Source organism: Colletotrichum fructicola (assembly GCF_000319635.2).
Source record: "Colletotrichum fructicola Nara gc5 chromosome Unknown KSG_Nara_v1_contig08, whole genome shotgun sequence".
Lineage (NCBI taxonomy): Eukaryota > Fungi > Ascomycota > Sordariomycetes > Glomerellales > Glomerellaceae > Colletotrichum > Colletotrichum fructicola.
The window spans coordinates 4241056-4265008 of NW_027094058.1; the positions used below are offsets into that span (position 1 = coordinate 4241056).

Sequence of the window (23953 nt, forward strand, 5' to 3'; positions counted from 1 at the left end):
TGTACTGTAGAGTATATAGCTTGAGCCGGCGGCCCTCCACGCCATATACCCCTCGGGAGGTCGGCCGTAAGGGCGGCCGCGCCCTTGCCGCCACGGCGTTAAATATAACAACAACAACAACAAATGCCGTCAGTCTGACATGCCACCAGATCACATACAAGATACTGGAATTGACAAGGAAGACACATACCTCAATCCTGGGGTCTGCCAACTCGTCTTCCTCTTCCTCCCCTTCTCGAATCGTACCCCAAATTTCGGGATAATACTCTGCATCCTCTGTGTCAGGGCGGGGGAAAGGCACCAAGTCAAGGGAATACAGGCTGTCAACGAGCGCATCAAAGAACGGTCCGGCAGGTCGCGGCGGCGTCCATAGCCAGGGCTGATTGTCAGCGTCGTAGACGATAACGATGCCAGCTTTGGTATCGATGATTTACTACTCACCGCTGTCGCTACCCTCGCCGCCACCGCCGGCGATGGGGACTAGACCGTTTGGCATCTTCTCGGGGAAAGGGAAGAGACCATGGGCGCATAGGCGCTCGGGCGTGGCCTTGTTCGTGGTGAGGTTTTGGTTCAACTCAGGGTTGTCCTCAAGGTAACGCTGCGGTTCGCTGCAACCTACAACGGGCCAGCGGTTAACTTCGTGGGTCTCATCGACGTCGAGATAGGGCAAGTGTCGTAACAGGTCAATGGCACGGTCGTTGAAGCTCAGGAGTCGCGTCTTGTCGGCCGGCAGGAAGGTGTCATCACCCCAGCGCCCGCCTGGCGGGTACTGGATGAGCGATGCAGAAAGGAAGGCCATCTGGGCCAGTGTTTCGTAGTACTTCGTCAAGCCGGCAACAATTACGTCTCTTTCATTGCCAGCGGGGTATGTCTCAGGATCTCTTCTCTCTCGTGGCGGCGGTCGGGTTTCGTGCCGGGAGGCCTCTGCCTTTCGCTTCCTCGACTCGCGTTCTTGTCGATCTCTCAAAAGGGCTTCCAAGTCTCTCCGGCATTTCTGACGATTAAAGGCTGGTCCGGGTCCGCGGCCATGCTGCCATCCCGCCAGCATGTAGGTCTGGTACATGAACGAGGCAAGGCCCCAGCGATCAGGGGTGGAGAAGTCAGGCTCGATGCCGTCGACCAAGACGGGAATGGGATAGTAGTCCTTGCCGAGCATCGTGGTAACCTCTGCGAAAAGTCGCTCGGGCTGTAAGATGGTGCCTTTTTCCACTCCGTCTCGAACTCCTCCGCCAACGCCTCGCCGCGTGGTGGTCCCGCGTACTTGATAATGCGACCACTGTTACAGTCCACAAGCCACCATTGCGGACCGTAAAGCGTGTATTCGCCGGCAGGGTATGTCAAGCTGATCATGTCTGGGGGAAGGTGAACTAGCTCAAATAAGCCCTCCAAATGTTTCTCCAGCAGCGAGCTACGGTCTTGCAAGTATCGCATGGCCTTAGTCTTAGGGAAAATGGGCCATTGCCCCGTATGAGGGCCTGCATCGACGGGCCGCACGTAGGGAAGGTGGCGTAGAAGGTCCACGGCAGTATCAGATCGGCCTAGTGTAGTTCTTAGGCCATGCACGTCCAGCTCAGAGTCCCTCCATCCCTCGGGCGGGGTGTTGGATATCGTCGGGCGATAGGTAAGGCGTTGCGGCTAACTTGGTGTAAAATTGCGTGAGGCCTTGGGCCACGTCGCGTTGGAAAGATAGGCTCTCCATCAGGAGAGACGAAATGTGAATATCAAAGTTTCAGGAGGCCTGTAACTGGTAAAATCGGGGCTTTATATGCTAGCGCGTGAACCAGCGCTCGCTGAGGCTGACTTGGAGAGCTAGCTGAGCTGCATGGCATCGCTACCGGGGACTTGATGGTGACTACGCGCAGTTCCTCCTGCACCATGGATCCAGAAGGCCCATGGGATGATGAAGACTCAGACGAAGGCTGGTTCTGCGGATCACCCGCTTGTCAGCTTCTTCGGGTGAAGGAAGGGAGACCTGGTAAGTGAATGAAACGGCTGAATCTGTCACGCTACTGACATTCGCTAGACTCAGTGACTCCATTGCAGCGGCAGTTTCGAATGATACAAATCCCATCACTGCGGTACGGCTCGCTACCTGGAACTCAAACGTCCTTGGGGCATGTGACTTCCTGGTCCCAAACCAGTATGTCTGCATTACCCGTCGCGGTGGCTCCTGGGTAGGTCCTTCGGATTCGGAAATTCCCGATGATGGCGAAGGGCCTGTTCGTGGAGGACCGGGAAGCACTCCCAGTCTCCCCATTCTGGACAACCCAACCTGGCCGCTCGCGAATGTGCAAGATGGTATCGCACCGGACTGCAACCGCTACGTGCTGGCCAACAGCACGATTGCCTCATGCTGGAAGATTGCCAATGACAACGGCATCTCGCAAGCGCGCCTGTTCGAGCTCAACTTCATTCTCGGCGAGCCGGGTGAGCGCTGCGATACGCAAATGTGGCTTGGCTACTACTACTGGGTTCGCACTACCGGCGAAGGCCCGACCACAACGGCCCCACCGGCGACGACGTCGGTGCCCGCCTCGGAGCCGACGGCAGTGGCCGCGCCGTTGCCCATCCACGATGGCACAACTCCCAACTGCAACAAATGGGCTGAAGCTCAAGACGGCGATTATTGCTGGAAGATGGCCACGCCGGCATCGAGCTCAGCTCCTTCTACGAGTGGAACACGGTGCTGGCCAACGGCGATTGATAGCTGCGACATGATCTGGCCCGGGTACTTCTACTGTATCGGAGTGAAATCAGATCCTCCAACCACTACCACACAGGCACCCCCAGCGAGTACTCCAGCGACGGCTCCCAAACCTTCACAGACGCAGGCGGGGATTCCGGCAAGCTGCAATAAGTTTGGCCAGGCCCTATCCGGCGCCTCTTGCTGGCAGCTGGCCACCAATAGCGGCATTACTTTGGAGCAGTTTTTCAGCTGGAATCCTGTTGTTGAGCCGGAGGGTGAGAACTGTGCGACCCAGATCTGGCCTGACTACTATTACTGTTTGGGGATTGGCGGGTGAAGCAGCTTACGTGAAAGCTACTAGAAGATCTTGCTATTCGTAGCTCGGTACAACAGAGGAAGAACCTTTGCGTTTCCAACGCAGAGCTTCTACTCAAGTTACGGTCTAGGCTGCCTTGCTATAGTAATTCCTGTGTCGCCCTTTAAGCAAGATTTGTGTAATAATTCAAGCTGGCTGAGAGGTCGTCTAAGTCCTGAGATAAGTGCAGCTATACTTAAGCAATTCTAAATGCCTTCTTTAGCGTGTCGTCTAACTATCAGTCGAATTACTCAAGTAAGAGTATATATATATATATATATATATATACTCTCAGTATAGCTTTATAGGTTTGAAGTATATAAACCTTATAAGTATTTTCTAAACGTTATCTTGAGAAATCTAGCTAAATACTGTTAATATAACGTTGTTTTAATTTTAAAATAATATTTAAAATGCTGGTATATGTACTGTTTTATTTAAATTCACTTTGTTTTTAGAGTTTCTAGTCTTTAAATTAGAACACAAACTGTCCTTTCTGCTACTGAATACAGATAGGTCTTGGAATTCCTTCGCACTTTTGTTACGGTCAGCTATCCGACAGTAGGGTCTGCTAACAGAAGCTGGGGATTGACACGTTATAACAGTTCACTGAGGTCGTGGTCTGAGTCGTAGGTCGTAGGCTGATAGTAGATCGGTCGTCAGAGGCTAAGGTGATCAGTCTTAGGCTCAACAAGTAATTCGCAGTGAAGGTAAGCTGAGAGTATCCGTGAGGATGAATACTAAGTTGATTGCTGAAGAGCTATGGAAGTCTGACCATGAGCCAGGCTCAGGTCATACTATATACAAGTTCTGCACAGTATCTCTTGTGGTGGCTATGTAGGATATCCGTGCTATCCAACATATCCATGGATAGCTGGGATAGCGGACATATCCAACATATCCATCTTTGCCCTGTATCCGTGCTGTTCCCGAAGTCACGTGACCTGTACCATAGTTCTTCCTTTCCCGATGGTTCCTGGTTACACCTGTGTTACTGCTTACATATGTTCTGTGTTAGCCGCCGAGATGCCAGGCGGGGCTGTTCCAACGTGTCATGCCTGTCGGGTCGTAACAACTTTCCATCTCAACGTCACTCGAAATGCGACCAACCGATCTCTCAAACCCAAATTCAGTTTAGATTTCAACTCTCTTTGGCCTGTCTTACTCAACCAACCCGAAAATAACCTGTTGGCCTCTCGGCCAACCATTGATCGAACTCAGGTCCCCGCCGGCGTATACCCGACCACAGCTTTTCGACAGAATGCCGGTATACGTCGTTGTAAATCATAATAAGACCGACTCTAGACCAAGTGTCATTTCCTTCTGACTGCAAGACCATGATCATGTCGTTGCTGTAGCGTTGGCCCCAGTAGATGCATTGCCGGTCTCTTTCTTCCAGACTTCTTTTGAAACCATGTACATCAAACGGCCCAGCTGTTAATAGTAGCTGTGTATCTAGCTGACCAACCTTCAAACAAGGAGGCACGGATGAGTCGTCGTATGAAAACAGAGCAGAAGGGAATAGGGGTGCGCGAAATTGAAGATACGGGGGCTTTGACTGACAAGCATCTTCAACTCGAACGCCCTGATTGTATTTTGATAAATCGGAAATTGTTTCGCTTCCAATGTCAATTGACACAGAACTGACCTCAAATCGCTTGTACGGTTGCTTTCGCCCTGGACCCATGTGCTCTGTTACAACAAAGTTGGTCCAACCAGCCCACGACCATGATGGAAAGTTCTGCCTCCGTCGTGGACGAGGTGCTGTGGACGGCGACCAAGCGTGATGCCACGACAACGCAGTCAAAAAAGACTTCATGGCCTGGTCTGGCACGCTTGATAAGAATGGAATTCCGCAAATCTGGACGACGTGGCTCTTGCTGGCTTCAAACTCTCGAAATATGCCATACAAGGCCCTCAAAGTGTCCGAATCGTATGTCAGACTTCTTTTGGTGTAATCCTGTGTTAAAGAGCTGAATTCATTAAAATTCAGCGTCGGCGCCGTAGTTGTGTTGTCGAAAGAACCACTAGCTCGGCGACCGAGGACTCCCCCCATCATTATACTCTTCAACTTTGTTCCTCCCCTTACGTGCAGTCTGTGAAGAGATGACGAAAGACTTTCGTGACAGTTCATAGCTGTGCACTCAAAATAGACTTGGTCGTCTGTGAAGACAAGCCGCCGACGACTGAGAACAGACTCTTGAAGTGTCCAGCCCCTCGTAGACCATGTTGATGATGGAATCGATAATCTTGGGTGTTTGAGCGTGGAAATTATGTTGATATCTCTGACTGAGACGGCAGGATATGGTTGTCGAAGTCTGCTACTTATGCCAGGCAGGCCATAAGTGGGGTCGGATCCAGCAGCAGCAATGATCGTCAACTCTGCGTTGTGATAAATAGAGTCCATCTGGCTTATTTGGCCATGTTTCTCTGCTTCATCTTTCTGGTCGATGCAGAACTTGTCGACCCAGAGATAATTAAAGCCCATCCCGATGGTGACCTTCATGGCATCACTGATGACGGCTGGAAGATCTGAGGGGAGTGGCGTATCGCCCGTGCGCTTTGGAGAGGCGGTCTCTGGTGCACTGTTTCCTGCTGAGGGAGGCCCCCACAAGTAACTCAATGCCACGTACTTCTCGTGGGATGGAGCCCGTCTCACGACGTATGAGTGACAGTCTATTAGCCGGAGCCCTTTCGTCGTTCTTTTGGCCCCTGAACACAACTTCTTGTGGTAGTTTTCGCAGTACTGAAGCCAGGTCTTTCCCAAAGACACGTCGAACTTTGGTTCGACGATTTGTGGTACGAAGACTTCAGGCTGCGGAGAGCCACGTCGACGAAACGTCAGGAAACCCTCCCTCTCACCTCGTCGACCCATGTAGTACTTGTTATTCCACGAGGAAAACTTTGCTTCCTGAGGCACAATAGCTAAGTAGCGGTAATCGTATCCTTCAAGAAGGCGCTCCCTGTCTTTCGATTTTCCTTCTTGATTCACCCATAGATTATGTCTAGCAACGTCGAAAGCACGCAACTCATCGCAGTCCAACACCATTTCTGGGTCAGGTCGGAGATGATCAGCGGGCATTCGCGAATCGCAGAGCAAACGGCATAAGTCGCAGCCAGGAACCGCTGGCTGACGGTAATAAGTTCCAACATCGGCGATTTTGATTTCGAATCTGTCAAGAGGAAGGTCGAGCCCTTTCTCCAGGGGAAGCTCCAAACATCGGGTACAGAGTCCGTCTGTGGAGTAAGGATCTGCAGGACATTCCCGAGTTGAAACCTCGGGCGTTGATAGCCTGCGCTTCGTGCCAGCAATAGGTCTAGCAGCCATGGCTTGGTTGGATAGTTCTTGTGAGATTGAGAACAAAGATGCCGGCTGTAATCTTGGGCAAAGGTGGAACCGGTTTCGTTTGAAGTCTGGCTCGCTGTGATTCAAGCGACTGACATAGCCACGGGGTGTTTATGTTGCAAAAGGGAAGAATTGGTTATTTATGCATAGGCACCGAGGTAGGCCAAGGTATGGAGCTGCGGGTTGTGGAGTCTTGCGTACCTACGCGTTGGAACGGGATTGGCCATGATGGCACATATTTGAAGCAGGCTGCCTCACAGTCGGCCCCTCAATCAACCCAGGCGGTTTTCTCGAGATGCAAGTCTACTGTACGATAACGGCTGGCTGTGCCCCGACTAAGCCACACCGTATATGCATGCCAAGCCAGGCAGGCGTATGAATATGCCCTAAGCCATCAGGAATCAGGCTCAATTGCGGACAGCGGTCTTATCTTGGGAGTCGCTGCTGCCGGAAGATATGGCCATTTTTGAGCCAGTTATCGAGATTTTCAAATGGGGCGAGGGCTGTGCGGAGTGTTATCTGGAATTTTACAGGAAACTCAGGGGGCCATGAGTAGCACGTAACCGCGCTAAAGAGAAGCATCTGTGATCTTTCTTCATATTATTGTGGCAGTCAGCGCTCGCAGATTCTGGCATCAACTCCAGCCCGCAGGCTGGCAACCCGAACTGGCCTGATGCATATCGAGGTAGATGCAACAAAACATGACTTATCTTACGCTAGTCCTGCAACTCGGATGGGGGAACAATCCTTGTCGCGATCGACGTGACGGATCCTCACTCCACAGCAATCTCGCCCCTTTCCCAAGATGTCTCGCGTACCAACCGAGTATTCAGCTCACTGGCAGGGATGTCATGCCCGTGTGTTTGAAGACCTGTGAGGACCTGTGCTCGCTGACTTCACACCCGGTCGGCGCCATTCTCCCGTTGCAACGCAACCTGGCTAACGTGCACCCCTTCTTACACAACACATTCCCTCCTTTTATAGAGGATGCAGAGTCGATTCTTATTCTTGATCCCCATTCTCCCGCTGTGACGCCAAATCACCCTTACGTCTATACGTATATCGTCATGGACCCTATGCAGGCCTACAACGGGCCGCCTTCTCGTCAAATGTCGATCCAGACCAGCTTTCCAGCCAGCACAGCACCCCATCAGCCTGCTTATCATCTGCCGTATCAGCAGCCGACCGCAGCGCAGACTTGCGTGGCTGAGGAGCGGCAAAGTTTGGCTGCTGGACAGCCTGCACGCCCGGAACAATGGAATCGCTTTACGCCCCCCACCATGTTTCAAAGAGCAGGTATCAAGCAGGAGGGCTACGAAGTGCAAATGCGTGAGGCCAGAGGTGGCAACCAAGACAGATTTTTGCCAGACCCGCCGTTATGGACGCCTGGAACATCGTCTGCTCCTTCTCTACCAATCCAACATGTAAATTTCGTCAGGACAAAACCGAAAAAGTGTCGGAGAGTCGCTATGGTAAGCCCCAGCAGCCCACCTACGATCACGAAGCAAGCTAATTCCTAAGATAGGCGTGCGATAGTTGCAGGCAACTCAAGTCTCGATGCGACGGGCAGACACCTTGCAAACTTTGCGATGAAAAAAATCAGGAATGTGTTTACCGGGCAGTGGAGCATAAAATGTGAGTCGGCAGCTGATGAGACATAGAGAACGAGTTCGCAAGGCTTACTCGTGATTTTAGGTCGGCTATTGAAAGCGCGGAAGCCAGCTTAAGCAAATCACTACAGTCTGTCGATGCATCGTTGAAGGAGGTCCTTTCGAGGGAAGGACTCTTCAAGGAGGTCCTCTCGAAGGAGGGACTCTTCAAGGAGGTCCTCTCAAAGGAGGGACTCTTCAAGGAAGTACTCTCGAAGCATGCGGATGACCACGGAAGATCTCGTCAAGTAATATTAACAGACGCCCATCAGGATACCGCAATGACTATAGATGACAGCCCTTTGAGCTGGCCATCTGTACAGATACTCACCACGCAACTATTGTGCGACATCGGTATCAGCGATGTGAAGGGCTACCTACTGGATTGTGAAGAATCACGGAACATGCTTCAGCTCTTCAGGTGCGGCGAGGATTGCGTCTCGGCGCTTGGCGCTCATCATTGCCCGGGGCTTGAATGCGGCGGTTTGCCAGACCTCCGTAAGGATACAGTCATAGGCCTGGTCAAATCCTTCCAGGACAATATCCTCAACATGTATCCCATTGCGATGCCAGGAGAACTGGATCGAAAGGTCGAACATTTCCTGAACCACGTCGGCTGCATACACGGGGAACTTTCGGACGCTGCAAATGATATACCATGGAATCGAAAGCGTCCTCGTTCAGGTCCATCCGTCAACCAGTCACGGCAATCTGTCCTGTCGAACTGCAGAAGACCTAATCGGACCATTGATAGCGCCATGATACTGATTGTTCTAGCGTTGGGAGAGCTTTGCCAGCACCAAGCTGGGATCGCAGATCCCGCGATCACTTCTCGAGAAAGAGGAACCATTCCCGGCGTTAAGTACATGGCTCTCGCCTCCGATATCTTGGGCCAACAACGAGGAGGATGGACATTACAACACGCCCGAATGTCCATATTTGATGCGCTCTACTACGGCCAACTTGGCAGACTCATTGAATGTCAATTTCATCTCCTTGATGCTGACCGTGCGCTTCAAGTTGTCATGCGTTGGTATGTCGTCCATACAATACGTCCAAAACCACTGCTGAAACCGGTCGTCTTAGTGATTTGGATCGGCTCAGAAGGACCGACCCACCGATCCAAAACCCAAAGGACAACTCCATTCTTCTCGTCTTTTGGACGTGTCTCCATCTTCTATGGTACGTGGATATCGGCCGTTTTGCAATATTTCGTTCGCACTGACAATTATTCGTTAGCGATTTCATTGACCTGCTGGATCTTCCTTTATGTTCAGATACAGGCATGATTTACCCTGGCCGAACATGCTTATAACAGCCGAACAGTTCCCAGAGTGGGTATCGAATCACTTTCTGGGGCAGATGCATCTGCGGAGGAGCCTAGACGACGTTTTACACTTCCCCACGCCAACAGAAATGCGGCTCTCGGATGGTCAAACATTCGTCAAGAGCACCTTGGATGGCATGACGTGGATTGCTCAAGATCTTCAATTTGACGAGCAAGATTCACCGTCAAGAGACTTCATGGAAGCTAGACTGCGGTCCAAGTTTTGGGATGTGCAGGCTGCCATATTCAAACCTTTTATCAAGACTGCACTCAGTAAGTCATTGGAACGCAGACAGACAGGCCCTTGCCCCATCCTCACGTCCGACAAGACCAGCAAGAGGAGAGCTTCTGAAAGCGGGATCTGGGAGGAAACCATAAAGATGACGAAGACAGCCATTTTCTACGTCATAAAAAGCATCGAGGCATTTCATGGTGTGGATGGCAATCGCATCCCGGACAACATTCTCGTCATAGCCCATAGGTACGTCACGATATCTACCCATCAGCCAATCTGAGGTTGACACCGAACAGACAAACCGTGAATTTATTGATTCTGGCTGCCGTGTACCGGGACCCTTTCCTCGGAGGTCTCGTCGAGCCTGTAAAGCTGGGCTATCTTTTCCAAAGAACAATCACCATGTTGGACTTACATGTGCAACTGGGTGGGGCATTGATGGGAGAGAAGAGAATTCTCCAAACTGTCGCAGACCAACTACATGTACTCCCGAGTAACTTTACATCGCGGTGAATTAATAGTACCACGGTCAATTTACAATGAGTTCAAATCGATCGCTGCTTGATTCAAATCTCGTGGAATTCAACATATCCCCGCCCATCGTAATCCTTGGTGTGTATGGCGTATACAGATTTGGAGCCTCCTAAGAAAAGGGGGGGGGGGGGGGGGCAGGGCTAAGCCTAGCATGGTGTTGAACGGTGATTAGAATTTGATTTCAATCTTGTCAGCCCCACCCCGAGGCAATGTCGTGTTCCAGAATGTAAAGCGAACTCCTAGCGCGGTGACGATCTCGTTTGGTATGTTCGCTGTCATTGGTGCCATGGGTTCCAGTATTGAATGTTGTGGAAGTGGGCGGGCTATGTTTCTCTCTTCCAGGCTGTGCGATGAGCGTATAATTGCCCACGACCCACCCTCTTTGTGTACTTTCTTGTAGCTCTTCTCCACCTTCACCGGTCCACTCATATCTGGACCCCAACACCCATCAGCTGACGCGACTTGATAAAATGAACGAAGGGCCCGCAACCGTGGACGACTTGATCGCCAAAGGCAGAGGATATCAGATGTTGCAGCTTTACGAGCCCCATGCCCCCGCTACCAATGACGACGTTCAACTTGATCTCCATGAGTGGGCAGCACTCTACTGCGACTTGAAAGTAGGTTGATGCCTTTTGGTCCGTCAGAACCAGCTGACACACCGAAGAAATCTACATCCGCTACATTGACCGACACCGTCAACATCTTGGTTCTCTGTGGTACCCTTATCTGCAAAGAAAACACCTTAGTCGACTTCAACCTTCAGAAGTTGTTGGAACTCGTTCATTCCAGAGCAATGACTCCTCAGCTTAGCGCTCCATGGGAAAACCAACTCAAATCATTGTTGCGTGCCATGGTCGCCTCTGCTGCCGATGAGTCTGAACCGCGTGATGGCTATGGTATCGACAGATCGATACCTTTCATTGACAACCTCCAGACGTGTGGAAAACTCCTGGGTATTGACTGGCACCAAGGGAGGTTTACCGTTGACGACGATGTGCTCGAGATGCTCCGACAAACGGCGGGTTTCAGAACTGTACAGCACGATACGGAAAGCTTGAGTGCTTACTGCGATAAGTTATGGAGTAAATGCCATGTATATTTCCTCGACTCGCAGCGGTAAGTCTCATCTATCTCAGACAAATGTCAGGGCTGTTCAATCGACGAGAACTGACGTTCAATCTTCCAGCGAGAGTCGGGGTTTCCTCCAAGGCTGGCATGGTGGCTGAATCCAATACAAGCCGCCAATTTTGAGAGTTTTCTGCGGTCCTACTCGTTTGCCTTTCCCCCCGAAGACAGGACAGTAGTGCCCTCCCAAAGCTTAATACGGACCAGGTTAGGGCTAGGATTCCAGGCCAGATCGAGATAGCAGGTAGGGGCTTCTGGCTTGGGGCTACGAATGAGCAACACGGAGGGGCAATGGGGTAGGACATACGAAGGGAAAAAGTAGTAGACGACGACATACGGCGCGTATTCGCGTCTATATAGACCGGTGACAGTGTCTGTCTATCTATCTATCTATAAGCCGACCGGGGGTATTTAGGAACCCAACTACCGAGTCCGTATAACAATTGCTAGTAGAAAGCCTTTCGAGGGCCCCTATGACTTGATTATAGAATCTGGATTACCTAACCTACTTAGCCAGAAGCCCCTGGGGGCTTCTGGGACCTGATCGTAGTAGAAGCCGGATGTCCCAACCGACTTGGCCAGAAGCCCTTAGGGGCTTCTAAGGCCTGATTGCAGAATCCAAATAACCCCAGTGATTTGGCCAGAAGCCCCTGGGGGCTTCTGGGACCTGATCGTAGTAGCAGCAGAAGCCGGATGTCCCAGCCGACTTGGCCAGAAGCCCCTAGGGGCTTATCAGACTAAGGTAGACCATACAATCCGGATACCTCGCCCCATTCGGCCACAAATACTCCAAATCTCTCGCGTATACTTACCTAGCCCTTCACGTAACCTCAGGCAGATCCTCAGGTTCGTACGTAACCCGTCAAGCCTATAGTCACCGTAGAGCTTCTTGCTTGTAAACACAGCCGATCGGCCAGTCGAAGCAAACTATAAGCATCGTACTTGACTGCACGTATCCTCAGAGTGGGCGGTATGATCAGTGGCAGGTGCTCTCCCTCATCTCCCCTCCCTCGCAAAAAAAGGCGCATAGACTGCAGTAAACAGATATAAAACAGGAGAATAGTCAAGGTTTGGTATGAATTCTCGCGGGTGATGTGGACAGCCTGATGGGGATATAAGAGAATGGTTGACGCACATAGCGCGTGTAAGGTAAGAACAGAAGATAGAGAGGCAGCTTAGTAGTAGTAGTGAGAGCGGACAGAAGCAACTATTTAGATGTGTGGTAGGTTCATTGGAGCGCGTGTCTATGCGTGGCCTGAAGCGGACTCAGACACCGCGTCGCGTCATGTGGAGAGAAACCGACGCGTTAAAGCTAGCCGGATACAGAAGAAAGACAGGAGGGAGGGCTGCTTATGTCACAAACCACGTCATTTAACCAGTTAACAGTAGTAGATAGGATGAAAGACGACAAAACGCAACAGTAAGTAGCTCTGACATTTTCTTACGCAGCAGACTTGAGCAGAAATCAAGCATGTAGGGGCATGGTGCTTTATTATTTGAACAACGGACGGATCAGGTAACGCAAGGAAAGGGATAAATAAATGATCTACCACGCCCAGAGCATTACTAACCCTATCTGTGATTACCTAATATGCCGCTGCTGATTACATAACAGCTCATCTACTGTGAACTGCGATGCTCAATCACCCCACCAAATTCATAGCTTAGATGAAGTGAATGCCTAATAGCTCTATAGGGAGTATCCTCACGCAGGAGGAGTCAATATAGATGGTTTATGTATACCAGGAAGAAGTAATCTTAACTTTAAGGGAGCTCGCTCGCCGCTTCTACTAGCTCATATGAATTTTTTATCATGTCATTACTCCATATTCTTTGCAAACGCACGCCTGCCTGCCTGACACGACCACGACCACACCAGCCACGTCATCTCCATCGGGTTAAGACTTAATAGAGTATACTACATAAAGTCAAATAGATTGGAACTGTATTCCAACCGTCAAGTGGCTGCTTCTAACCCCTAACACGTAGTTACAGTCGTATATAGGTCAAAGTATCCCGTTGAGTCCCGCATAACGCCAGTATATTGAGGAGCTATACCGTCTCCAATTCTGCTGCCTATATGAATCTCACGATATGCTGGAAAAAAAAGTGTCGATCAACTAGGACAACTTTTAATTCGCTGTGTCCAGCACACTTGTATACCAGCGTTATGCGGTAACCGATAGGATAGCATAGGTAAGAACGTGGTCAGACCTACACCAGGACAGGCTCCCGTAATAGACATTCCTAACGAAAGATACCAGCTGTAGAGAGAGAGCATTCATCATATCTCTAATTCTGTCTCTAGCCTCTCATCTATATGTAGCTGAAGATGATAAATGCGCACTCACAGCTCACCGGACCAGTCATTCAGCCTATCTACAAAGAGCGTAGATTTCTACTACCACTTATATGAGCACTAACCGACCACAAGAACGTCTTGAAAGAGCACAGTACATTAGAAGGGGAGAGGTTGCAGGCATATCTAGTCTGAGGGTTATCAATATGGATAGGTGTATAGTCATTACAGCAGGCACCGCCCTCCTTCCTAGCTTCTACCGTGATGCTTATTGGTATACGTACCATAAACTGGATTGTAGATTGGATGGTTCTGCGCCCTGAACACCGCACAACTATCCTGTAAGCCGCCGAGGAAATCTGGCGCATGTGATTAGATAATAACCAGGGTCAGCCTAGGCGCGGATGGGGATAGAGGTAAAGATATAAAGGGGTTGAAGGCGGATAATGGATGTGATGATGTTTTCTTCCCACGCCAAGCCGAGAACAAACGAGGTCAATAGATCTAGTTAGTAGGCCTATATCTAGGCGTCTCATAAGTATGTCTATTCACTTGAGTTTCCCCAAGCCTCGTCCACGCGAAAATCACTGCGTGTGGGATCTTCTAGGAAGGGAAAGATATTCCATATCATAGTGCCCCCCCTCACCCAAAGCCCTCAAGGGCTTTCTTTCACAGCCACCTAGACCAGCGAATCCAGGCACCCAGGCCCCAGATTGCTTCTACCCCTTCCCCCACAGGCTACAGGTAATGATTGCCCAGCTTTAGCCACAACAACGTGATAAGGGTGGAGAAACCGAAGACGGAAGCAAATCCTAAACAGGAACAGTGATCACACACATTCCTGGGGTGGAACATGGGCTGAGTGCGCACAGGAAGGTAGACAGAAGGGAGGGGAGGGAGGGAGGGGCACACAACATTCCTAGGCAACTGGCACTAGCCCCATTGAAATTCCAACGGAAGGCCAGTTAAACGCCGCATCCAATGTGAGACTTCGAAGGGGGTATGGTAGAAGAGCGCAGCAGGCAACAATAACGAATTTCTACCAAGACATATTTCCCACGTATGAATAACACAGTCTACCCAACCCTAATACAGCTAACCCCAAACCGGCCCAGGTATGCAAGCCCGGCGAGAACACATCACAACGCCCTCTTCCCATCCACCAACACATGAGGACCTCCCACCAACAGATGCACTGTCCACCTACGCTGCAGAGTATTCGCAAACCTCATTTTTGCCTGGCAGTCAGTAACCACTCATACCATGACGAAACGCAAGCGCAGCGCTGAGGATACAACTCCTGCGCGCCATGGCCATAAGAGGCGAGCGTCCAACGACCCCTTCCAGGATCAAAAGTCAGTCCGGGAACTTGCGAAGCCTTACCTCCTAGCTACCGCAAGACTACATATCGATATCATGGACATAACGTGGAGTAAGGGCGTCAACCGTCGAATCGAACCCTCCCACGTGCGCGAACTCCGGGACGTGTTTATAAAGGGTGGCCTTGAGCGTAGTGCGCCCGAAAACCATATGTTCGTCCTATGTGACGCTGAGGATGTCCGCCGAGCCCTCGAGACCAGGCAAGACGACGAGGATGGCGGCGACGAAGGCGCCAGGGAACACCCGTTGCTCCGGTGGGCTGACGTTAATGGGACCAAGGTCGAGGTGATGGCAGGCCAGCACCGTCTCCACGCCCTCCGGGAATACATCAAAGCAACAGGTGCTGTAGAGTCGGACGCCTGGTGGACGTGCGAGCTATACGACAAAGGTGAGTTGCAGCACCCTCCCCGCGCGCACGTCAAGAAGTGAAGGCAGCACAAGCCTAAGAAGCCAGGACTGACCTGACCTATGATAACAGATAAGCTGCCCCCCGACCTCAACATGAGGCTACGCGTCAACCGCCGAGACCCAAGCCTGCCTGACAACCACGGACAGATCTGGAAGCAGCTTGTGTCAGTGGCGTCGGACACAGCCGGGCCCAGCACACATATCACCGTCAACCACAAGCTTGTGGTAGGACTACGGCTAAGCAGCGAGAAGGGCCTCCCCACCCGCCGGCTCGTCACGTTGTGGAACCACGAGCGGTGGCGGGACATGGCCACCCGCTGGTGCCAAACGCGCCTAGGCCTGGAGACCTTCAACATATCGACCTTTGAGTGGATGGCCAGCCTCCGTGTCGACGGCTACTGGTTTGCGACGCTCGAGGCGGTACTCGACACGCTCAACGCCCTCCCCCTTGACGTGACGCAGGACGTGGGGCTAGGCGACTGGAACATGCTGTCCACAGCCCTCCCCGCCAGCAACAGCAACGGGGAAGCTCGCGCCCAGGACGTTGTTGAGGCCGCCTTTTTCCCCACCGACGGCTGCAACAACACCAACAGCGCCCCTCAACGTACGGCAGGGCTCCTCAGGACACTGGACGACGAGGCCTATAAGAGGGTTTATACCGCCGTATCAGCAGCGCCCAACCTCTCATTCGTCGACCTCAAGCGCTTCCTACGTCCTAAGAGGCCGGAGACGGAGACCGCAGTCCGTGTACTGCACCATGTCGTCAGTTGGATCGATAGCAGAAGCGCGGCCGAACTCGCAGACGTGAACCCCAAGTCCAAGAACAAGCCCCTGCTGCTCGAGCATCTTCAGGCCGCCCTCGACAACCTCAGCGCATACAGGGACTCCACTGCCTATGCCGAGGACACGGCTGCACGGCTCCAGCGGCGTGTGCTTGATCTCGCGATACGTGACGCAGACGCCTTCCGGGCGCAGGAGGTGCAGACCCTGACCATAGAAAACGTCACCCTTGTCGACAAGGCCGACTACGGTGCCCGCTTCAGCCACGGTGGCTGGGCACGCGTCCTCTGCGTCGTCCGCGGCATCACGGACGCCGGTGATGCAGTGACGGACGTGCTAAGGCCTGAGTGGGGGATGCCGGCCGATGTCAACGGAGACCTCCGCTGGGTGCAGGCCTGCACACTCACAAACACCTTCTGCGCCACCCTCTTTAAGATGAGCAACCAGCCTGTCAAGAATGGCGACCCCAGACTCCTCGAGTTGCAGCGCAGGATTGAGGAGGTCCTCGTCTCCTTTATAGATCTTCCAGGGCTTCCCCTCTTCAGCCCAGCCCCAACAGCCGAGAATACGACTACTGACGATGAGGACGATCCCAGCGCTAACGAGAGTGTCGGCCCCAGCCCACAGCGCCGTCGAAAACGCCCAAGCCCGGCAGCCGACGTCCCACCTCCGTCAGCGCAGAAGAACACGGGCAGCCGTGAGCCAACAGGCCACAGGGCTGGCCTCAGCCGCGCCGAGGCGCTCCGCGTGCTGTCGGACGTAGAAGGGCGAGCCTCGTCAGTCTCTCCCCGTCAGCCGTCTGATAGCCGGCGAAAGGGGTCGAAGACCACTTCGCCAGCTGTGAGGCTCCCATCGCCAGCCACCACCCCCTCTAGTAGAACGATAACAGGAGCCTGGAAATCAGGTCTCAGGATGGGAAAGCGATAGGCCAGTGGCTTCACTAGGCTTAGGGGGTTCTTCTACTAGCTAGCTGCCTAGGGATCAGGGGAGAGGGAGGGCGACGGGGCGTGGTGGCTGAAAGGATGCCCAGAAGGAGCTTTGCCTCTTAGCTACAACACTGCAAGTGCGTTTTGTTTTCAATACTTATACCCCTTGTTTGAGTACACTAAACAACATAAACATACCCATACATTACACGCCCGTATATCATACTCTCTTACCTTCATACCCAAGAACAAAGCGGACGTTTATTATACCTAGTTACGATGCGACCTTACGCTCAAAGGCTTATGTTCCCATTTCCATAAGAATACCCACATGAAGAAAAAGCCCCTAGGGGGCTTTTACCTGCGAAGAAGCCCCCAGGGGCTTCTCTCCCTATCTCCCTTTTCAAGACTACTCAGCCCTTCACTCTGGATCAAAGCCTTATATCTGCTCATTCTGCCACTGCAAATAAGCCCCAAGGGGCTTCTACCTTTCTCCTCTCACAAGACTCCTCAGCCCTTCACTCTAGATCAAAGCCTTGTATCTGCTCATTCTGCCACTGCAAATAAGCCCCAAGGGGCTTTTTTATCCCATGCATCTACGCACCTATCTCCGTTACTTACGCATAGGTCACATAACACCCTGTATTCCAGGATCCTACAGCAGCCTCCACGCAATATCCTATCACTATCCTACAGTTTCCTAGTCGTTATACTACGCTAGATAACAAGCATTTGGGATGGGCTCTTTCCTCAGGCTAGGGGCATATCGTGCCTTTCCCTGACATCACGTCCACGATGAACTACTCAGTTATTCCATGCCGGAACGCGTCGAGATACGGCCGTCCGTGTACAGCCATTGGCCCGACTTGTCCGGAGCCCCACCCGTCACCCCCTGCCCGACTTGGAAATCTCGACGCGTTCCCTGGGTCCTCTGATTGGCCGGGATTGACTTCAGTGTCTCCACCTTCAATTGAAATCTCGACGCGTTCCGAAGAGAACCCTGACCCTAACCCTAACCCTGCCATTACGTGGGCGATGGCTTGAAGTCAAAGCCGTTGTGGCCACCACCAGAATTGAAAGTGGGGCCAGGGAGAGGGGGGGTCAAAGCCGGCACGTAGAGGGGGTACAAAGCCGTAGAGATTCCCCAGAGTAAAATAGACAAAAGTAGCATGCAATTGAAGCCACAAACCGGGTCATTACGGGAATCCAGTTTTCAGTGTTTTGTTTCGCCATTTGAGTCCAGAAATAGGGAAATAGGATAGTAGATATTTTTGTGATGTCGTCCCGATCCCCGCATTAACCAGCCAATCACATAACAGGGCCACCAGCCAGGCCAGAAAGCCCGACCGAGCGATGGAACGTAAGCAGGGAGGAAAGTAGATCAAGGAGAAAGTATATGGAATTAAGGGGCAGGAAGGTGAGTTTATAAAGAGAGGACAGGAGGAATCAGTCAGAAACAGTAGATAGAAGAAAGTAACCAATACATATAGCCAAAGATGGAGCCATTCGTTCACGACACGCAGTATTCCATTTTGATATGCACGTTATGTAAGTATGCAGTCGTAGCCAACGAAGTCACAGCACATTTACGCAATCACCATCGGTCAATCACCGCCAAGGCCAGGAGCAAGGTCGCCGGATTAGTCGGCGATATTCCCGGCATCATCCGCAGCCAGGCCGATTTGCAGTCGTTTCAATACCCAGACTCCACAGTCAAACCCATCGCCCACATCGCACCACCCCAAGTCGATGGATTACGTTGCCATTCATGCCGTTATATGTGCCGCCGCGTGCGAAACATGCAGGAGCATTGCCGGGCAGAACATGGATGGCAGAATGATTGGCAGAAGGGGGGTAATGTGCAGAAGAGGGCCATGGCAGCAAGGGATTTGCCGTGGGCGACGGGGGTGCCATGCCAGCGGTTTTTCCCATCGCGCGCCGGGAGCCGGTGGTTCGAGGTCGGGCGGGGGTTAGGGGTGGCCGTTCGAAGCGAGCCATTGGAGCCGGGGACGGACGACATGGCGTGGTTCGTCGCGTTACACGATGACCAACAGAAGCGGTTCGAGGCCGACGCGCGCGAGGAGGTTAGTATAGTAGACGAAAAGTTGGAGCCGAACGGGTGGTTATACCGCGTCGGGTGGACGAGGGATTTGGAAGGGTTGAACAAGACGCAGTTACAGGAGGCCACGCGACCGATCGAGGACGGCGAGGAGACGTTACGAAATATGTGGGCCGTGTTCAACAGCGTCGCGGACAAGGCACGCGCAACAGCAGCACCGCACAAGGTCGGGCACGACGCGTTGTTCGAGGCGGAGCGGAAGGAGATCGGCCAGAAGCCGGTGCGGCCGTTCGATAACCGCATGGAGGACGACACGTGGCAGCGGTATAAGGAGGTTTGGCGCAAGATGGTGAGCATATGGTTTCGCATGGACGAGTGGCCGGAGCGCGAGCGGCCGCCATATCGGTTCACCATGCGTCAGGGGTTGTTGTGGGATGCGTTCACCAGCCGTGTCGAGGCGGACGTCGGCAGCAGGCAGGCCGCGCAGGCGGAGGAGGTCGAGAGGATGTGTTTGGACGCCATCATCGCCATCATCGAGGACCCGTACAAGCAGAGCCAGAAGGAGAGCGCGATGATCGGCGCGTTGGCGGTGTTGGGCATCCGCGAGGACGGCGGTTGGCACCAGGCGACGGAGTACACGACGAATTATTCGGCCGTGATCAAGGTGGCCAAGATGTTCGTCGTATACCAGGCGTGGTTGGAGCGGCAGGACGAGGTGGCGGAGTTGACGGCGACCAAAGGGGCCGAGGCGGCGTACGAGGAGGCCAGCAGCGTGTTCCATTTGGTGCGCGACAAGGTGCGGCGGTTCATGACGCGGATGCCCGGGCGGCCGGACGACGAGCCCAGGGCGATGAATTGGATTTACGACGCGCGCACGTACGGGATGCACATCCGGTTCAACACGGTGGCGCCGGGGATGGTGGATTGGAGCGGCGACCGGATATCGTTCCGGCGGGTGCGGGTGCGGGTATGCGAGTTGGCCGAGATGTTCCACGGGGTAGCGCAGGAGGCGCGGTCGTTGTTGGCGCAGTTGGCGGTGGTGGATGGGCATGGGGACAGGGATAATGAGCACGGCGATGAGCATGGCGATGGGTATGGAGGCCGATCAGCGTTGGCAGCAGCGTTGCCCGCCATCAGGTGGGAGAGCATGCACGACGACCACAGCCAGGACCGGCCGGGGTATTCGTTTTTACACGACGACCGCAACGAGGCGTGGGTGGGCAAGGGGAAGGGGTGGATCGCACGGCGCATCGCAGAGTCGGAGGCACGGCGGCGGGCGTGGTTAGACCCGACGCGAGGGACGGCGGCGGCGGCGGCGGCAGTGGCAGCAGCAGGAGAGGCGGAGGAGGCCACGTCCAACCACAGCAATAGTCACCACCCGTACCGCGAGAGGACGGAGGAGGTCACGTCCAACCGCAGCAATAGTCACCACCCATACCGCGAGAGGACGGTGCAGGCATACAGACAAGCGTTGGAATCGTTCCGGGAGCGGTTGTGGATGTTGATGCACATGGTGGCAGGGCAGCCGGCGCGGGCGCCCGAGTTAGCAGGCATCAGACACAGCAACACGGCCAACGGCGGGGTCAGGAACGTGTTCGCACACGACGGCATGATATGTTTCGTCACGTCGTACCACAAGAATTACCGCCAGACGGGGACGGCCAAGGTGATACACCGGTATTTGCCGCGCGAGGTCGGCGAGTTGTTGGTGTGGTATTTATGGTTGGTGTTGCCGTTTTGGCAGCAGGTAGGAGGCATCATCCATCAGACGGACCGGAAGAGCGCATTTTTATGGGCGGACGACGTGGTTGTAAGGGGCAGGGCGGCGGGCGAGGCGAGCCGTGATAACACCAGGGGCGACGAGCGCCGCAATAACACCAAGGACAACGACGCCCGTGACAACACCGAGGACGACGACGCCCGTGAGAACACCATCACAGACGAGAGCACCCCCGCCACCCCCGGCCGGGCCCCGTGGACGGACGAACGGTTGTGGACGTCAGACAAGGCAAGGCGGATCATGCAGCAGCACAGCGAGCGGTTGGTCGGCAGCAAGATCAACATCAGCGGGTGGCGGCACATGGCCGTCGCCATCGCCAACCGGTATTTGAACGAGGCGTTCGGGCGGGCAGACGACAGAAACAACGACAACGACGACAACGACGACGACGACGTGGGGGTCGAGGACAGCGCATTGGATTTGCAGGCAGGGCACGGCACGCACGTGGCGGGGATGATATACGGGCGGTTGTACCAGGAGGCACCGTTCGGCACGGCGGCATTGCGGGACAGGTTCCGGGCCGTCAGCCGGCAGTGGCACCGTTTGTTGGGGTTCGGGGCGGAGGACCGGGGCGGCGGGGCACCGACCAAGCGGCGGCGGACGGCGACGACGGCGGCGGACGAGGAGTTCGAGGGGCAGCGGCGGCGGCGGTTCACGCGGTTGCAGTTGGCCAACGCCGGCGGGCAGTTGCGGCAGATGATGGGGGACCCGCGGGCGGCGTTCCGCGGCCAGCAGGAGCGGGTGATCCGGTCGATCATGCGCGGCGACGACCCGATCGTGCAGGTGACGGGCACGGGCGGCGGCAAGAGTTTGTCGTTCATGTTGCCGGCGTATTGCGCACCGGACGGGGTGACGATCGTCGTGACGCCGTTGGTGGCGTTGCGCACCGACATGGACGCGCGGTGTTCGAGGTCGGGGTTGGCGTCGACGACGTGGCGCGGCGGCGGGCGGGCCAACACGACGGCAGCAACGGTGGTGTTCGTGACGCCCGAGTCGGCCGTCACGCAGGGATTCCGGGATTTCGTCGGGCGGTTGCAGCGGCGGCAGCAGTTGGACCGGGTGGTGTTGGACGAGTGCCACGTCGTGTTGGACGGGTCGAGGGGGTTCCGGCCGGCGTTGCGGGCGTTGGGGCGGACGGTGCAGGAGTTCGGGGCGCAATTGGTGTGTTTGACGGCGACGTTGCCGCCGGCGGAGGAGCGGGAGTTTTTCGCCGTGACGGGGATCCGGCCGGAGCGGGTGCGGGTGTTCCGCGAGGCGACGACGCGGGGGAATATTGAGTATGGGGTTGTTGTCGTTGCGTTAGGGTCAGGGGGTGGGGGTCGTGGTCGTGGTGCGGCAAGCCACAGGCGCCGGGCAAAATCAGGGTTAGGGTTAGGGTCAGGTCGGGAGGGTGAGGACGGCGAGTTGAGCGCCGTCGAGGAGCGCGGTTGCCAGGAGGTCAGGGATTGGTTGCGGCAGCAGCCACGCGGCAAGGCGGTGGTGTACAGCAGCACGATCGAGGGCGTCGAGCGGATGGCCGAGGCGTTGGGGTGCGCGGCGTTCCACAGCAGCATCGGCAGCACGGAGGACAAGGCGTCGAGGTTGGAGGCGTGGAGGAGGGGCGACGGCGCCAATCGGGGCGTCATCGTGGCGACGAACGCGTTAGGGTTAGGCATCGACGTGCCGGACGTGCGGTTGGTGGTCCACGCGGGCATGCCGCGGCGGTTGCGGGATTTCGTCCAGGAGAGCGGGCGTGCCGGGCGAGACGGCCAGCCAAGCCGGTCGGTTGTTATATGCAGTAGGGCAGCCGTGGAGGAGAAGGAGAAGGAGAAGGAGGTAGGGGAGGCAGAGAAAGATGGGAGGGCAGCCGGAGGGGGATGGGAGGTGTCAACAAGGACATATATCAGGGGAGAGGTATGCCGGCGGATCGTGTTAGACGAGGTCATGGACGGGCGGGTGGACCGTCCAGGGTGCGAGGAGGGCGAAGAGGCATGCGACATATGCCGGCAGAGGGCGTCGGAGGTGATGTGGGTAGACGGCGGGGACGGACATGGAGCCAGAGACGAAGAGATTAGGGCGGCGTTCGAGAGCAGTCAGCAAGCCGGGCAGTTCCGCCGGTGGCAGGCCAGGGCAGAGCGTTCAGGGTTAGGGGAGGAGGGGGAGACGTTCAAGCAGCAGTTGGCGCGATGGGCGGGACGGTGCACGTATTGCGGGATACGCCGGAGAGAGAGCGACGGGCACACGTTGGACGATTGCCCAGGCCGCGGGGAGCAGGCGTGGGGGTGGACGGCGCAGTACAGGAGGCAGATGGAGGAGGCCATGTTCAACGGACGGATGATGGAAAATTTCAGCAGTTGTTTCCATTGCGGATTGCCGCAGGGATGGTGTCAGCGATGGGAGCCGTTGGGCGAGGACGGCGGGCGGTTCAGGGAGGTCGAGGGCGGTTCATGCCAGTACCAAGGGTTGATGGTTACGATGTTCGCCGTCGCGACGATCGGTGTAGGGTCGAGGGTGTACGAGGAGACGGTGAGGGCGATGCGCAGGGCGGACGGGTTAGAGGAGTGGGCGTCAAGCGAGAAGGAGGTGTACGAGTGGTTAGGGCAGATGATCCAATGGGGAGGGGTGCAGTCAAGCAAGTTGTGCCGTTTGACGAGTCAGTTGTGGCAGAGGGCAGTGGAGGGCGTAGCAGAGGGGTGATCAGGCAGGGCAAGGCGGGGCGAGTAGGGGCCGTACATAGGAGTACGACAGTTTAGGGTAGGGAGTAGGGAAGTATAGTAGTAAAGGATAATAGAAAACAGAGCATCAGATGTTTTTTCACACAGAAAGATTTAATAGCACAAGAGAGCAGGAGGTGGAAGATGACAAAGAGTAACAGAGGGGATGAATAATAAGCAAGGAGCAAGAAGGGGGGAATACAAGGAGCAGCAAAAGGTATAGGCAACAGTGGAAGGATGGAAAGAGCAGAGAAAGGGGCCGGAGAGAAGGGAAAAAACAGAAGTAAAAAGGGGATGTAAGAGCGTAAATATAATACAGATGTAGTGTTAAAGATTTCAGGGCCAGTTTTAGGTTAGATAGCGTAGCA

At 54.4% G+C, this 23953-nt stretch overlaps 7 protein-coding genes across 7 annotated transcripts; 6 read left to right on the top strand and 1 right to left on the bottom strand.

Moving 5' to 3' along the window:
• Positions 1-433: 433 nt before the first annotated feature.
• Positions 434-1156, bottom strand: CGGC5_v014263 (uncharacterized protein; the record flags this gene model as incomplete). Its single annotated transcript, XM_032028350.1, has 1 exon — positions 434-1156. The coding sequence occupies one exon, from the start codon at positions 1154-1156 to the stop codon at positions 434-436; it is 723 nt and encodes a 240-aa protein (XP_031875366.1).
• Positions 1157-1875: 719 nt separating this feature from the next.
• CGGC5_v014264 (LysM domain-containing protein) lies at positions 1876-3023 on the top strand (the record flags this gene model as incomplete). The annotated part of the gene is made up of 2 exons (XM_032028349.1): positions 1876-1975; positions 2044-3023. The coding sequence occupies 2 exons, from the start codon at positions 1876-1878 to the stop codon at positions 3021-3023; spliced, it is 1080 nt and encodes a 359-aa protein (XP_031875365.1).
• A 4431-nt stretch (positions 3024-7454) lies between these two features.
• apdR-0 (Aspyridones cluster regulator apdR) lies at positions 7455-9715 on the top strand (the record flags this gene model as incomplete). Its single annotated transcript, XM_066153065.1, has 7 exons — positions 7455-7859; positions 7913-8022; positions 8083-9069; positions 9123-9218; positions 9276-9307; positions 9355-9636; positions 9693-9715. 7 exons carry the CDS (start codon positions 7455-7457, stop codon positions 9713-9715), a joined length of 1935 nt encoding a protein of 644 aa, XP_066007625.1.
• Positions 9716-9743: 28 nt separating this feature from the next.
• Positions 9744-10111, top strand: CGGC5_v014266 (uncharacterized protein; the record flags this gene model as incomplete). The annotated part of the gene is made up of 2 exons (XM_032028347.1): positions 9744-9844; positions 9895-10111. The coding sequence occupies 2 exons, from the start codon at positions 9744-9746 to the stop codon at positions 10109-10111; spliced, it is 318 nt and encodes a 105-aa protein (XP_031875367.1).
• Positions 10112-10602: 491 nt separating this feature from the next.
• On the top strand, positions 10603-11361 carry CGGC5_v014267 (uncharacterized protein; the record flags this gene model as incomplete). The annotated part of the gene is made up of 3 exons (XM_032028343.1): positions 10603-10752; positions 10800-11251; positions 11322-11361. The coding sequence occupies 3 exons, from the start codon at positions 10603-10605 to the stop codon at positions 11359-11361; spliced, it is 642 nt and encodes a 213-aa protein (XP_031875368.1).
• Positions 11362-14822: 3461 nt separating this feature from the next.
• On the top strand, positions 14823-17054 carry CGGC5_v014268 (uncharacterized protein; the record flags this gene model as incomplete). The annotated part of the gene is made up of 2 exons (XM_066153066.1): positions 14823-15327; positions 15418-17054. 2 exons carry the CDS (start codon positions 14823-14825, stop codon positions 17052-17054), a joined length of 2142 nt encoding a protein of 713 aa, XP_066007623.1.
• Positions 17055-19071: 2017 nt separating this feature from the next.
• Positions 19072-23568, top strand: RECQL3-0 (ATP-dependent DNA helicase Q-like 3; the record flags this gene model as incomplete). Its single annotated transcript, XM_066153067.1, has 1 exon — positions 19072-23568. The coding sequence occupies one exon, from the start codon at positions 19072-19074 to the stop codon at positions 23566-23568; it is 4497 nt and encodes a 1498-aa protein (XP_066007637.1).
• Between the last annotated feature and the right edge of the window lie 385 nt (positions 23569-23953).